The sequence below is a fragment of the Aythya ferina genome, assembly GCF_964211825.1.
Source record: "Aythya ferina genome assembly, chromosome: 5".
NCBI lineage: Eukaryota > Metazoa > Chordata > Aves > Anseriformes > Anatidae > Aythya > Aythya ferina.
Window position 1 is genome coordinate 26,029,808 of NC_140301.1, and position 15,774 is coordinate 26,045,581.

At 33.1% G+C, this 15,774-nt stretch overlaps 1 protein-coding gene across 4 annotated transcripts in view; it reads right to left on the reverse strand.

Moving 5' to 3' along the window:
* Window positions 1-15,774, reverse strand: part of FMN1 (formin 1) — a 205,441-nt gene that overhangs the window by 15,388 nt on the left and 174,279 nt on the right. For all 4 annotated transcript variants that reach the window (XM_084522357.1, XM_084522356.1, XM_084522359.1 and 1 more), the window contains 2 exons: window positions 10,038-10,089; window positions 6,491-6,640 (listed from right to left, as the gene is read on the reverse strand). In XM_084522357.1, coding sequence (XP_084378483.1) covers window positions 6,491-6,640; window positions 10,038-10,089 — 202 coding nt within the window. The remainder of the gene's footprint in view (window positions 1-6,490; window positions 6,641-10,037; window positions 10,090-15,774) is intronic.

A 15,774-nucleotide genomic window follows, 5' to 3' on the forward strand; every position in this document is an offset into this window, starting at 1 on the left:
TTACCTGGCCTGGCAGATTATTTGATGGAGTCCTCGGTTAGCTTCACAAACAGAAGCCTTCTAACAGACTTCAAAGTTTGAACATTGTCCACTTTTATTACTGTGCTGTACAATACAATTGGCTATTCAAGCTTTCAGTCAAGCCTTCTGAAAAGAACTTCATCATTATTGATCAAATCTTTAAACTGTATTTAGAATAAATGTTCACTAATTCAGTACATACATAGCAAAACGTATGTTATCAGTGGAATTTGTCTCCAAAACCTCTAATTGCTAACACACTTGGTTTGCTTCTATTTTTTCCTGGATCTACTGACAGTACTTTGATTATCTGTTTACAGGTGAGAAATTTCAGCTCTGTAATCACAAGAAAAAAAAAAATCTAATTCTATGCCTTTATGAAAGCTATTGCTAAACTAAAAGGAAACGATAGGCCAAAAAAGGCTGCAATAGGCTAGAATAAAAACATGCTTCAGTCCATTTGAGCTGTATACTAACAAATACCTAGGAGCATGTAAGGATAGCCAAAGCATTCAGTGATAATCCCCAGAATACTTTTGCAGCTGGAAACTCTATTCACATTTCAGTCCTTCATAGATTTTTCTAATATGAATTTGTAGTGTCACCATTCAGAAGCAATGCAAACTTTTGACACCTGGGACATCTGGTGGCAATGTGTTCAACAGATTAAGTATGCCTACTGTAAAGATGCATCATTGCATTCGGCTTAAACCAGTCACTTGCAAGTTTCATTCGATGCTTTTCAGCTGTAGTATTAGATGAGGTATGTAATGATTATTTCACATTTGCCCTTCATGCCTGTACAGTTCTCTATTGCATCCTTTTCATTAGGTTCTTTTCCAAGCCTATAAATCCCACTTTATTTAAACAGTTCCTTATGCAGAAGCTGTTCTGTACCTGATCATTCTTTCTCTTCTCTCTCCATATCTTGCTGGAAAGGAAGGGAACAGAACTACACATAGACAACTGTAGATTTATATAATGATTCAGTAATGTTTTCCGTTTTGTTGTACATTTGTTTCCTAATAACACTTAAAAAGAAACACTGCTTTTCTTTCCAAGAGCAAGAGCCTTAGGGCAGCACCTTGCCAGATCTGCTGTATGGAAACTAGCCATTTCTGTTTTGCCACACAGGCCTGTAAATCATAATTATCTCCCTGATTTGTCCTATAGCTATACTTTAACCTCAGAAGCGTGTAAAATCTTCCTTTTTTTCTCTGTCTGCATTGCTAAACAATTTGGTACAACTTTTTATTAATTCATGTTGCAATTCATCAGCCACTTCAACTCTGCCTTTCTCATATAGAAAAAAGACTACATTGGCCACGTAATTTCTACTCAAAATGCTTATAGAATGTAGCCATGTAGAATGCCACATTTTTCTTTTTTCTTCACTCAACCAGATAAGCAGATTTTATGATAGCTGGATGATGCCTTTTTTGCAGAGTTAGACTAATGCTCAGTACAGTGTGTTCTGCCATAGTACACTTTGATCAAAATGGCTGCAAATCTAGATTCTCACCTTTTTTTTTTATTCATTGTCTTAGGTGACAGACACATGACATTCATTAGACAAAGGTTTTGAGGGAGTGAAAACTGGCAAAAGAAAAGGATAGGGAAAGGATATAACTTCCCTGGTACTGAGGGGAGACTGCTTAGCATTTCTCCCTTTGAAATAAGAACACAGAGAAGTGTCCCAGACTTCACCAATGCTCAGCAATATTTAACCTATCACCTCCAACTCAGTAGGCCAGATTCCAAAACTACTGTAAAATATATATGGCATGAATATTATTGCACTACAGTGACTATATAATATGTAAACAAAATATATGATAGAAAGATCTGTACTGTTTAGGGGTTCCAGACAGGATGTTACCATCTGTGAGATACATGTACTATAGGTTACAATATAGCAACACATTATTGAAAACAACAGGTTTAGTTACTTTTCCATCAAAAACACATTAATATGTGCAAGATATGCAGACCTGTAACTACAAGCATTCGTACCAAAATCACTTTGGTTCATGCAGCCACTGCCTCTAATGCCAGCATTTTTAATCAGATTCTAGCTGCCATCTTCAGATACATGGCAAACCTTTATTGCTTAATTTTGGCTCTGGTACCTTAGAGTTCTTGGTATTTTTCAATTTTTTATTTGTTTTTCTAAAGAATAACAACTTGATTTAGTAAATCATGCACACATTCTTTATCAAGTAGTTACTTTATATTTGTAATATCATTGGAATTCCATCTGGCTTATGCATTTTCTTATTCCAAGTACCTGTATAATGTTTTATGCTTTTCATTAATATGCTTGTAATGCTATATGCTATAATATTATGCTTTTCATTACTTTCCCCATTCTATGTCTTCGAGTTGTGTGCATGTGCAGAGAATCATGATAGGTATTACGATAAGATAGGAAGGTTATGATTATAATATGTTAGAAATGTTGGTACTACAACTGTATAACACAGCCTTATGTAAAATTTCCCCATTTCTAGAAGATATAGTTATGGAAATTCACTTTTAAAATCAAGTTATAAAGTAAATCTGATAATCTAAAACTTGTATAACATCTTGAACCAAAGATTATTTTTCCTCCTTGGTGACTGTAATATTGAAAATGAAAATACAATTCAATTCCTCTGTGGCAAGTGTTTCTGTCAAGTTTCAGTCATTTCTAAGGTGCAAAATAGTCTCATAGATTAGCTTACTTGATGGTTAAAGATTCTAAATATTCTGTTGGCCAGCATTTTTATGAGCTTTTGCAATTCACAGGGTATCTCTTATGATCATGTGGTGTTACAAACAAGAACTCCCCAAACTTACTCTCTACATGTTCTGAAACAGTGAGCAACCAATACAACTCATTCTGTATTTAGTAAATTAACACCAGAAAAGAAAAAAGGAGAAAAGTATAGCCAACTCCAACTTACTATAATAAACAAATATTTACTGGGCACTGTTCAGTGTCTTTCTTACTGTTCAGACATTTTCCTCTTTAATATTAGCAACTTACACTGCTACATTCAGACCTTTTGCTTTTTGAATGTGTTACTGCTTTTGTACCAAAAAAGTCACTATAGCTTTTTTCACAAGATTAAGTTGAGACCATCAACATGCTTTGTGACAGAGATAAAATTCAAGAACGAAAAATGTGTTATAAAGGGACTTTTCAAAAATAGGACTTGCCCTATTTTTAAAATGTAGCATGTATTTCTCTTCATTAAATAATGATCATGTCTTCTCCAGCCATTGAGACAAACTTTGTTTCTCTTTTTTCTTTTCTGATTTCTGTTCCTGAGCTATGAAATGTTAATATATGTTCTATCTGAAAGAAATGGCTTAATCCAGTATGGCAACTATGCTGTAATCTTACTTTTGTGTAAGATACATGGTATGTACAGTGTAAGCAATGAGAAAAATTATCAGCAATAATTCCTTTAATATGTAAGTATTGTTAATATGTAAGTATATTCCTTTAATATGTATGTACATATGGAATATGTAAAGCATAAACATAATGACAATCCTTGTCACACTTATTCTGCAAAACATGCAATCACATTTTGTAATGAAAATAGTCACTACAAACTCCTTTGTATTTTTTCTATATTTATACTTTTCCCCTACATTGAGACTTGTCTAGAATATTCTCTTGAAATATACTTTAGCAGATCTTGAATGCTTTAACAGATTTATGGGTAGGCATTCCCATAAATTAAATGTATTCAAGTTGTTATTAATACACATTTTTTTTGATTCTGAATGCACAGACATACCCACTGAAAATAAAATGAATAGTCTAAAAAAAGGAAGTGAGACTGGAATTACATGTAATCTACCATGGTATAAGTGCACTGTTGCCAGAAAAATATACCTGCATTTTAGTCTTCAATTTGGCTAGTATCTTAAAACTTCATAAACAGAAGAAAGCAGAAAACTTGATGTACCTGGATGCACATTTACACTAAATAAAATGTTCCTTCATTTCCTTTCAGATTTTCTTCATTTTATCTCTACAGTCATTTATTTATTGTATCTATCTAAGTTTGTTAGCTATCTGCAATTCTGTCTTGCTTTTCTAAATGGTGTGCAAATTTTGTCTAGGAAAGAGACAATGATTCAACTATATCTTGCAGGCAGCTAACTTATTTTCATGGTAGGTTAAGTGCAGGACAGCTCAGTTAAAGTGTTTCCCTTACTTTACAAAAAAGCCTCATAGAAATCTAATTAGATTTCTACAGTTGTGTTACATTTAGCAGCCAAGTGGATTTTAGACAAAACAGGCTCTTGCAGCTGAGGTTGTCATTTTCTTAAAGGTGGTATCCTTTTTTCATGAAACTCAAATATTTTAAAGTTTCTGTTATGCAACCCAAAGTAGCTTGTTTTCAACATAAAATTTTAATTTTGGAATAAATCTTTTGATTTAGTTTTACTATTATGAATTTTAAGCTAATATGTTTTTAACGATAGATTTGGTATGGCATACCATAATTAATGTTTTAATTTTCTGAGCTGTATTTAATGAGAGAGAAATTAAAACCCAATACTAATATTAACATAACTCTATAAACAATGAAATCCGTATTTAGGTATCTACATTCTAATCTAATCTAATTTAGGTATTCTACAGCCTAATTCAGATCCATTTTATGCTTCTGCAGCTCATCCTGAAATTTGAAGAGTAAGATAATTGTAAAAGTATTTACATAATGATGTCAATACTTCAGTTTCAGAACCCAAGACTGAAAATATTGACTTATACTGTCGATTATTCCTCTTTAAAATTTCCTTCACAACAAAATAATTGGTTGAAGATAAACATTTTTATTTTTTATTTTTTAATTACAATCTCTAAAAATGCAAAACAAATAGTGAATCCAATTAATTAGCCAGTTAAGGAAGACAGCTGTCCATTCCTGTCATACTAAGGTTTTTAGTTACCAATGTGCACAATGACAATGGCTTTCTTTCAAAATTTCTTGGACAGCAGTTCATCAACTGTTAATCTCATACTTCATAAAACAGGAACCTTTAAAGGTCATGACTTCACAGGACATTTTCAAATGATTAAGATAGTTTTCCCATCACTCTAATTTACTGAGGTTCTTCTTTTCAGTAGTACATTCAAAGCAATTTAGCATAATGAAAACAGCTCTTCTGCCATTCTAATTTACTTATTACACAAGGCTCCTCATTTCAGCAGCACATTGACTCGATGAATCACCCAGATTTTGAGTGTAAAGGACAATGCATTGTTCTTTTGACATTAATGAAACTTTACAAAAATAATTTGAAGTGAACTCTGAAAAAAAGTCTGTATAACCCAGAAAGTATCACTACTTTGAAAAAATATACTAACTGGCATTCTGCATTCTACTGATACTGATTTACATTTATGAATAGGACTAAGGGTATATATTAAAGGAACTGATGAAATATTAGTTACATTTTGATTTTTACATTTTATTTAAATTGTTATTAAACAATAAGAAGTTCTCATCTCACCCTAGTAGGAAAGCACAGAACATAGTAGTTTACTTAGAAACAAAGATCTCTTAAATATTGTTTTAAGAAACTGAGTTTTGTTACAATTTCCAATATAGCATTAAAACATTTACAAGGGACTTTAAATCAATTTATCTGAAGGGAGAAATTGTATCCCACCATCAAGGTGCTAACTACAGAAAAAAGAATGGATGTGTGATCTAGACTTTTTTTTTTTAATCCATTCTTCTCCAAGGCATGACAATGTTAGCACTTTTTAGGTCTTTTCAAATGAATTGAGATATGGTAAACATGGTTCCCTTGTAGTGGAAGTGTTTTTTGTTTGTAAAAGATTTTTAGCTTCTTTAAGAAAATCAAGCAAATAATTGAAGGGTTTATATATATTTTTTTTACTCTAACTAATAAAATCAGGAGTCTGTGGTGAGATCTAGCGGCAAGTAGTTTGATGTCCTCAGCAGGACACCAAAAGTCAGAAGTGGTGCTGTAAATCCAGTGTGGGGCTTCAACACAGTGCTAAGTGTGGCCTGAATCTCTGGGGCTTCCCTTTGATGCAAGTGCAGTATATTAACTGGAAAAGCATTCACTTTTATTTGTCTGTACTGTCTGCGACAGCAATATCGCCTCATTTAGGCTAGTTCAACATGAAAATGCACAGAAAAGCAATCTGTTACAAATTAGCACAGCTCCCCTTTCATTTTACTAGCTAGTAATTGGAAGGGGTTACAAAAGTGTAATTTATCAGATTATATGTGTTTATCTTTTTGTGGGGACAGCATGCCTTTGGTGAATTTTCCTACGCACCCTGAGGGAATAATCTTTCCTTGATGTCCATTAGATCTGAAAGAAAACAATGACGCCTGTGAAATATAGGAGTATAATTTGTTGGGTTTGAGAAGGAACAGTTTCCCAGACATCTAAAATGGTATTAATGACTTTATTAGAACCTTACCGCTCCTTGGAAATGCTTTTGCTCTCTCGTTTCCAAATGGTCTTGAAGTCACTGCAGAATTCGTACCACACCGTGAAAACATAGTTTGGTGTGATCTCCTTCTCACCAGGCTTTGGCTTTATCCCAAAGTATCCCACTGTTTCTTCAAAGCTGTGATGGGAGGAAAAAGAAACTGTCAACACATAAGACCACAGGGGAAACAGTTTCTCTGAGGACTGGTTCCTGATTCAGTAGTCAAGGCTGGTAATTACCGTAACTTCCCCTTAGCCTTGGAAATCATAGCAGCAATTCATGCTGAGTATAACTAACCTTCCAACACCTACCTCACTCCTAGGAGGTCAACTTACAGATGCATGAGCTATCATATAGACATGTCACATAGTCAAAACAATTTTAAACAGAAAAACTGGATTTAGTGTATTAAAGGAAATGCTATATTGTATCTACGTCTTTAATTTTGCAACGCTCCATAGAGAACTTATTTTGCCATTTATCTTTATTGAAGGACTACAGAAGAGTCATATGCCAAGTCAATAAAAAATCTCCAGGTTAGGCTAGAAATAACGTTCAAGTAGTTAGGGAGAATTCTGAGTAGTAGCAAAAAAAGCCACAGTCCGTGCCAATAATCATTTTGCTAAGCTCTTAGAGAAAATAAACCTCCTTCCAAGTGTGTAAATAAGCAGATAACAGCAATTATTTTTATGAAAATACATTGCCAATATTGTAATGCCCTTTTATTTTATAGTGTGGATATAGTATTTGTATCCAGAATGGATACAAATGCAGCTGAATATTTTCAAAGTAGCCTTTTATAACAAAAGATACTTCTGATGGCATTTTAACTGCCTTTATGACATTGCTTTGTAAGATAAAATGAAGCAACTCACATTACTAGCGATAGTACAAGGAGACTGATCTAAGCAAAACAAAATAGTATGTTCATTTTTGTAAAGGTTGAATCACTTTTCTCTGGAAAGTGTATGTCACAAATACTGTAAAATTTGGTGAAACTTACTAAAACTAATGCCATAATTTTAAAATAAAGGTAACAACATATTTCAAAATAATCCATTTTTCTTTAAAAAACAAACTTATTTAAACAAAGGAAAATTATATTTTTCTTTATAGCTGCCAATTGGTCCTAAATCTAAAATACAGGAAGTGTAAATATTGAACATAAAATAAATAAGAGGTATTTGAAAGATCTGTTAAGAGTCTCTCAACTATTAAACAGATGTCACTTGAACAACAGATGCAGCTTGAGGAAATACTTCTTTCTTAACTTCTACATGTATTTGCATAGTCCATTGTATGTTTTCATATGGACTTGCCGAGGTCATCATCAAGTATTAGCTAGGCTTGAAGAATACAAAGTAACTATACAAAGACAGAGAAGATGCCCCCCCAAAAACAAACCAAAATTTACTCCAACTGCTTTACAGAGTAAGGAAGTTCAGACTTGAGATACGCTAGCCATATGCTCTGTTTTTTGATTCTTTAAAGACACATACAGCTTCTGGGACATGTTGGAGAATATCCCATATTGCTGGTAGTTTTTTAAATCCTTGTACATGATAACCTTTAATTTTCTCGCACAGGTTTTGCATGAGACATGAAAATATATTCAGTTAATTGCTGATCAACGGTAAAGGAATGACAGTGAAATGAGTATCAATAAGCCCACAATATTCCAAGTTGAAGGGTCCTGTAGTGACACTACCAGGAGAAAGTAAATAAATAAATAAACAAATAAATAAGCTAATGCAGCTTTCAATGTCTGTGTTAACCATTCTGGGATTTCAAACACTAAAAATACTAAAATGCCTTCATCGGTCATACGGTTAAAACAGTTCACCTCTACTGGACAGGGTGAAGGTGATTTTCATCTCAATTACACTCAGCTGGTAAAGTACTCCTCAGTTGTTCATACAACTTGACTAGGACAGCTGAGTCAGGGACAGTAGGACCAGAAACTCTTTGCAGGTTTGCTTCATATAACAACATCCCTATTAACGTCATGATCTCTTCTTCCTTCCTAACTGAAACCTTCACTGTTCCAACTATAGCTGTCCTGAATTCTGAATTCTTCTACACCCTCTCTTTCTTCCTCCGCCCCTCTCTGTGTTTCATCTTCAGATGTTCCCCAAGTAGCACTGTTTTGCTTTAATTTAGCTTGCTCTAGCTTCCTCTGCTGTTTTTTGACTTTTAGGAGCAACAGATCTTTTTATCAGTAACTTAAAACACTGAACATTCCGGTAGCATTTGTGAAACCCAAACTCTTTATCAGACAATTAATTCCTTAAGTCAACTACAAATTAAGCATACTTTTGTACCCCTGAGTACAAAAGTATGTACTCTGCTTTAGAAAGGCTACAAAGCTAGAACATTAGAGCAACTGTGCCAGAGAAGGAAAGTTTGGAGGTAGGCAGAAAGTAAAGAGCCTCTCCAGCTAATATTAGTCAACAGGTTCAGCCAACTTTCTGCCACCCTCTGCAGCAAATGATAACAGTTCACCTAAGACTTGAATTGAGTTTGGGAGGTGCCTCTCTCTCTTCTGATTATCTAGTAAGATTGTCTCTCTTCTGATTGTCTAGATCACTCTTCTGATCTGGGTGTCTCAGTTAGGTCAAGTCACTCAGGGCTCAGAAATCTAAGATAAAAATACAGACTGCAACAAATCTACCTATAGACCATGAAGAATAAATATTCATTGAAGTTAAAAATCAATTTAATTGCACATATGACCATATACATTATGATGTAGAAAACTACTTTTTTCTAATATTCAGATGAAGAAACCTCATCTATTACTCTTTATCTGGATGCTCTTCAAAAAAAGCAAAAAAATGTTTTATAAGCTTTTCTTTAAACTGTCTTACAGCTGGTTTACATTTTATATGAATAGAGCAAAACAATCTCAAAATGTATGAGGATATAAATTTTTCATATGTGATATCTTTACAGCTAAAACTACCTTCGTTGATATAAAGAGTTCCATAGCTAACACAAATAAGGTTAAAAGCAGATACTTCAATCTCAAAAAAAAAAAAAAGGGGTAAACAATATTTATTATAAATACTGATTTATTAATTTTTTTTTTTTTTTTAATCTATTCAGAAATCAACTTATCTTATTTCTTCCCATATGTTGCTTCCACAGGCCTAAGTAAGGAATAGATGTTCAGGCAACAAAAAACAGTTAGATTTCATTGGCTTCTTAGTATACTGCATTCAATAGCTTAGGTGATAAAAAGGTTCTATGACACTGAAACACATTTTCACTACGTTAAGCAGTTAATCAGTTATTACAATATTCTGTAAGACTCTGATTCAATTAAATGTTATGATTCAATGATTCCATTAAAATATCAAACAGAAGACTGGGTAAAAATTCAACTGATCTCCTTCCTGGAAGGCTACATAAGAAATTTTCAGAAAGTACATTAATTCTCTGAAGTTCAGATGCTTTTCTCCATTTACTCTGTTCCTACATCAATAATATCTTTGACCAAAAATAAACTGTTAGAAAGCACAAGCAAAAAACTTACTATTTTTGTGCATTTTCCAAACTGCTCTCTTCTTTTTTACGTTCTTCTTTAGCTGCCAATAAAAAACATTTCCAATATATAAATTACTCCCATAATGTTTTAGAGATCCTACATATTTAACATTTCTTACATTCAAAATTCAAAATAGGTTGTACACTAAATATAACAAAGGTGGTAAAAAATTACCAATTTTAAATTTTTATATCTTGTACATAAATTTATGCTTTTTAATGTAGCAATAAGGTGTATTGGATTTTAAAAGTCATTTAAAATCTGATACTATTATATATAGAAATAGATATTTATCAAAATAAAACCCAAATAATTAGACTTGAGTTTCAGATTAAAAATAAATAAATTGCTGTATATCCCTTTATTGCTGCAAAAACTTTCAGATTTAAATCCATTTTTGCAGTGTTAATAATTGAAAGTTGATGAACAGGTACTGAACGTAGTTAACACCAAGTGTTCCATATAGCTATCACATTTCGTTCAGGAAGTTGGTAAATAAAAACACATGTACTAAGTTTTAAATGTATGGTATGTACATCATTTTTTGAAAAAGAAGCCAAGAGTTTGAAATACAGTCAGTGAATGTGAACCCCTCTGTTACAGAGTGCTGACATGAACTACTTAAAGGGATTCAGTTTTCAAAGGATGGGCATTCTCTGCTTTTGAAAATGTTTCCTGAGCTGGATCCTCAAGCAAAAGCATATTTTTTTTACAAAAATGTTGATCAATTCTTCTTAATTCCATATACAGTATAGTCAATTTAGCTGCAGCTGAATACTACATATGTAAACAAATTACTGAAGTGGTAAAGTTATTCCTATTCCATAACAGAAAAATTATTTAAGTGCAAATGTTAATACAAACAGAATTCAGACATGGCAATGATACCAAATGAAGAATTGTATCTTCAGGCTGCTCCGTCAATAGGAGTAGTGCATACACTGGTTGAAATACAGTTACAAACATTTTTTATTTTTATTTTTTCATACAAGGCCACTGGTCCAATTTCATGAGAGGGGTACCCTCACAGAGATCCATACTAAGCTAAAATCACTTAAAAATGGTTTACTTCACAGCACTGCTGCACATGGACAAAACAAATTAAATTCTACATATATATTGAGTGAATGTGTTGTAGATACTTATTCAAGTATTTCATTATGGCAAAAGTAGAAACAATGTTATGTGTCCTGTGTCAGGAAAACAATGAATTCTATACCATTATATTATCCACCTCAAATCTTGGTGGCAAGACAGCTATGACAGCAGGTCTCTTTTATGTGTTTGTTTTGGGCTCCTGAGAAATTCAACTAAAGTTAATCTACTAAATTCATTATTTCCACAGCTCTCATATACTTTTTTATCATTAAAAGTAGAAAATGTGAGAATTCTGATAGTTCATCCTGATACAAAATTAACTACAAAGATGATTAAAATCTGAACTATGTATAAAACTGTATGCTTTATGATTACACTGATAACTTCTTTCTGGTTGTTGAGGAGATCAAAAAACATTAAGTAAACCAAAATCCCCACATAGCTACATTCAGAGCTACAGCAGAAATCCAGTATCATCAGTTCAGTTCCCTGATACAACTGCACATAAGCAAGAAGACAATGGCAAGGATAGCATGATTATAGGCTTATACATGTATAACTACAGGTTATATATAGGTTATATAACTATAGGTGGTAAGAACCCACTTACTGTTTTTTTTAATCTCATAAGAGCAGAGTAAGGGAAGACAGAGGAAAGACATTTTAATTTATTATAGAAATTGGAAAAAAGGTGTGACTTCTAGGAAAGAACATGCAAAGTTTACATTAATATGACAGTGTGTTTGTTTGCATAAGGGAAAAGAGGAAGCAAGAAAGTAACTGTATTATATGTATGACTGTTTTCCACTCCTTTAGCTATAATCATGTTTACCCAATAACTATTTAAAAGCATTACTTTGAAATTAAGATGTTGAGACTCAGACAGTTTTGAAACACATGGTTTGGAGATGTGCACCTCAGATTAAATCTAACCCAAAGCTTGGATCTCTGTTGCATACATAGTGGCATTAGTCTCTGTTATTTCAAACCACAGATCCAATCCTACCGCACCAAATCACAATATAGATACAGATATACATTGCAAAATACAGATTTTTTAATCTGCAATTTTGTAATGTGTACAGATTACTCATAGGTCCTTCAAAATGACTTACCATAAACTGTATTTGGTAAGGTGACACCCTTCTGTCTGCCCTCAGTCATTACAGTTGACTACCTTTGAAAATGAAACTGACAAATGTAGTTTGCTGTCTAGTCTCATCTCCAAATGCAGGTTCTTAATATACTCTTCTGTTTGAATTTGGTTAAGATACTGAATAAAGTCACAGACCCTATCTTATGACTAACAGACAATGTTAATGAATATGTTTTCTTCTAATACAGATATGAAAACCAGGATCAGTGAAGAATTTTTATCTTTTTACAGAGAAGAGTTTTGAAAGGAAAACATCTATTGACAAAATATGCAGATCTAATATGCTGCTGGAATAATCTTTTGCAATACAAACAACTATAACAAAATTGGCCTTATTCATCCTGCTATCTGTATCTAGCTAAAAGAATAAGAAAATAAATGGAGTACAATCTTATGAATTTGCCTTATGAACCTCAGATATTTCTAACAACTTCTTTTTACTGAAATACAGAAGTAAGCATTTGAAGAGTCATGATCCTGTAACAATTCTAAGAGTCAAACAGTACTAGAGTGAAGTGGTAAGGAGAAAAAAAAAAAAACTACAAACAAACAAACAAAATACAAACAAACTTTATTAATGAAACATATTCTGCTTGCTGAGGATAAAACAGCATGCCAAACACTATCTTGAGAAATTATGAGAAAATATTTATTAATGTTTCTAATAAGTGCACAGCAACTCCCAGCTACAACAGAACTAAGATCTCTTCATACATCTGGATGCTAAGAAATAGTTCCCCAAAGAACAAAGGAAAGTAAATATTGGATAATGACAGACACTGAACACTGGAGAAGGCCAGTAAACAAAAGACAAAAGCAGAAGGATGAGACAGCTTGCTCCATGAGTGGAGGGCAAAGAAAGAAAAATGCGTGGACACAACTGTGTAAAACTATGAGTTACACCTGGCCTGCTAGTCAATATTTTTAACACTGGGTGGAAAAGTCTTCTGGAATTTCTCTCTGATACTAAGTATATGAATGCATGTAAGAAGAATAATTCACTCAAATCTACTGATTTAGTTGTGCCCATTACACCCATTACAGCTTTTTCATTTTTCAATATCTTATTATTTTCAAAATTAAAAGATCTTGTGCATAACCTTTTATAATTTTTACAAACATTCTGGAGAAATGAGAACCTTCAAAATTATGAGAATGACCAGAGAACATGCAGTTATGGTATAGAAATCATAACTCTTAGTTTTTTATTTCAAGGCTGAGTTAAATATGCTTCATGTATATTTAGAGACTAGCAAATTATAGTTTGTTTGTTTGTTTGTTTGTTTGTTTGTTTTGGGGGGTGGAATGCTACCCTAAAACAAGGCATTTCTCCTTTTTTTTTTTTTCTTTTTTTTTTTTTTTTTTTTTTTTTTGTTCCAAGTAAGGAAATGGGTCTTTTCTGACTTTTCCAACCAACCACACTTACATTAAAACAGAATCTGGGATAAGACACAGTCACAGAAAACAAGCAAAACCAAACAAACAACACAAAAAGAAACAACCCTAAACATGCAAAACCAAACCAAATCCCCTAATGATATTCCTCTCTGAACTTTATAGAGCTTGGACAGTGAGACAAAAGACAGGACATTTCCTAAGCATACAAGAACTCACATTCACCATTAGTCAAGACTAAAACTCTTAAGCAGTTATGCCAGAAGAGAGCCAAAAGAAGCCCACCCATAATTTGTGAAGATAGAAACGTATTAACCCTTTAAACAAGGGTTGAATAAGATAGGTGTATACCCAGAGAAGCTAGGATTGGGTTATCTTTCCAATGTGCTAAATGTCACATTCTGTGGCATTACAGAAGCAACAATTGTTCTAATTTTCTTGGTCTTTTTAAAGCATGAAGAAATGCCACCATTTGGTAACAGATCCAAATCTCTTCGAAATTATGCATTGCAGGTATACTTGGATATCAGATGTTGAGGTCAGAAGACTCTATAGTTAGAAGTACGCTATATATGTCTCCATGCTCAAGTACAATCATCATACAGTCATCTGAGCCATCCCTGAAAGTGTTTAAGGCCAGGCTGGATGGGGTGTTGAGCAATCTATCTAGTGGGAGGTGTCCCTGCCCATGGCAGGGAGGTTGGAATTAGATGGTCTTTAAGGTCCCTTCAAACTCTAACTACTCTATGATTCTATGATAAAAGGGAAACTTCTTCACAAATGTATTTAATCAACGACTGTGCAGGGTGAGAAAAAAGGTCAAAGAAGGCCTTCTAGATGGATACACAGACTAGAGAGGATCATTAAAAAATACAGATGTTCTGTTTTCATACAAAATTCTAGACAGATTTAAAATCCTAGACACTACAGTAATATAAAGAACAGCAGGTTCTACATCAGGATGGATTTAGTCTCCCTTGTTTTTGCTTTCAGTAGAACTGTTACCAGTGAAACCTTTAAAACAAATTTCATTTTTAAGCAACCCTTTATTCAAGACATACACAAGGTGTGAAGTCTGGGGAAAAGAGACCTTTCTCTTCCCTTTTAACAGCACTACCAGAAAGCACTCTTTTCTCCAAAAGAGTGTGTATAAGTGTGTGTATATATGTCTGTATATATTAGTATAGCCAAAGTGTTCAGTCACTTGATTTATCATGTTAATCTGTAGTTTTCAATGCAGTATGAGATTTTATTGATTAGATGATGATAGCAGAACCACATGTATGTTGCTAACAACTCATGCACAACATCCATTCAATCCTTTTATTATTAGTGTTACCTTACTGGCTAGAAAAAGAAAGGGTGCTGCATAAAAAGTCAATCATTAAAATACATTGCAAACTATCTAAGTGAACAACCTGCATGCTGTAACACATGAAAATACATTTAATTACCTGACACTGCCAAAATCTCCTTTCTTGAAATGTGAATTTTAAAGGAATGAAATCAAAGGAATTGAATTTTTTAAACAAATTAACAGGTATCAAGTGCAAATAATAAAATATTCACGGACATACACATATGAATGCAAGAGAATGTAAAATCAGAAAATGGAAAGAAAGCCGTAATCTGTACTGCATTTTGAAAAAATGGATCAATTGACAAGAATAAGTATTGTACTGAGGATACGCTATTGGGATAAAATTTTACATTCCACAGAGACTGAATGAAATTTCAGAATGGTTCATTTGCTTTCAGAAAACACATCATAAGCATTGCTACATAGGACATAAAATTTCTCAGACATGGTGCTTACAGAAAAAAAAGAATATAGTTATTTCAGACACTTATGCTTTTCATTTTAATGATTGAAAGCCTTTCCCAATAAATTTAAAATATTTTAGCAAACTATGCAGTGTCAGAAATCCTAAAGCATGTGTCTATTCTGTTGTAGGAAGAGATATACTCATGAAAAATCTATGTACCTAGAGCTATGCATAGGGACTGAAGTTTCTACTATTTATGCATTATTATGTTACTTCTGCATTATTTCCATACAAAATAAATCTTACTATT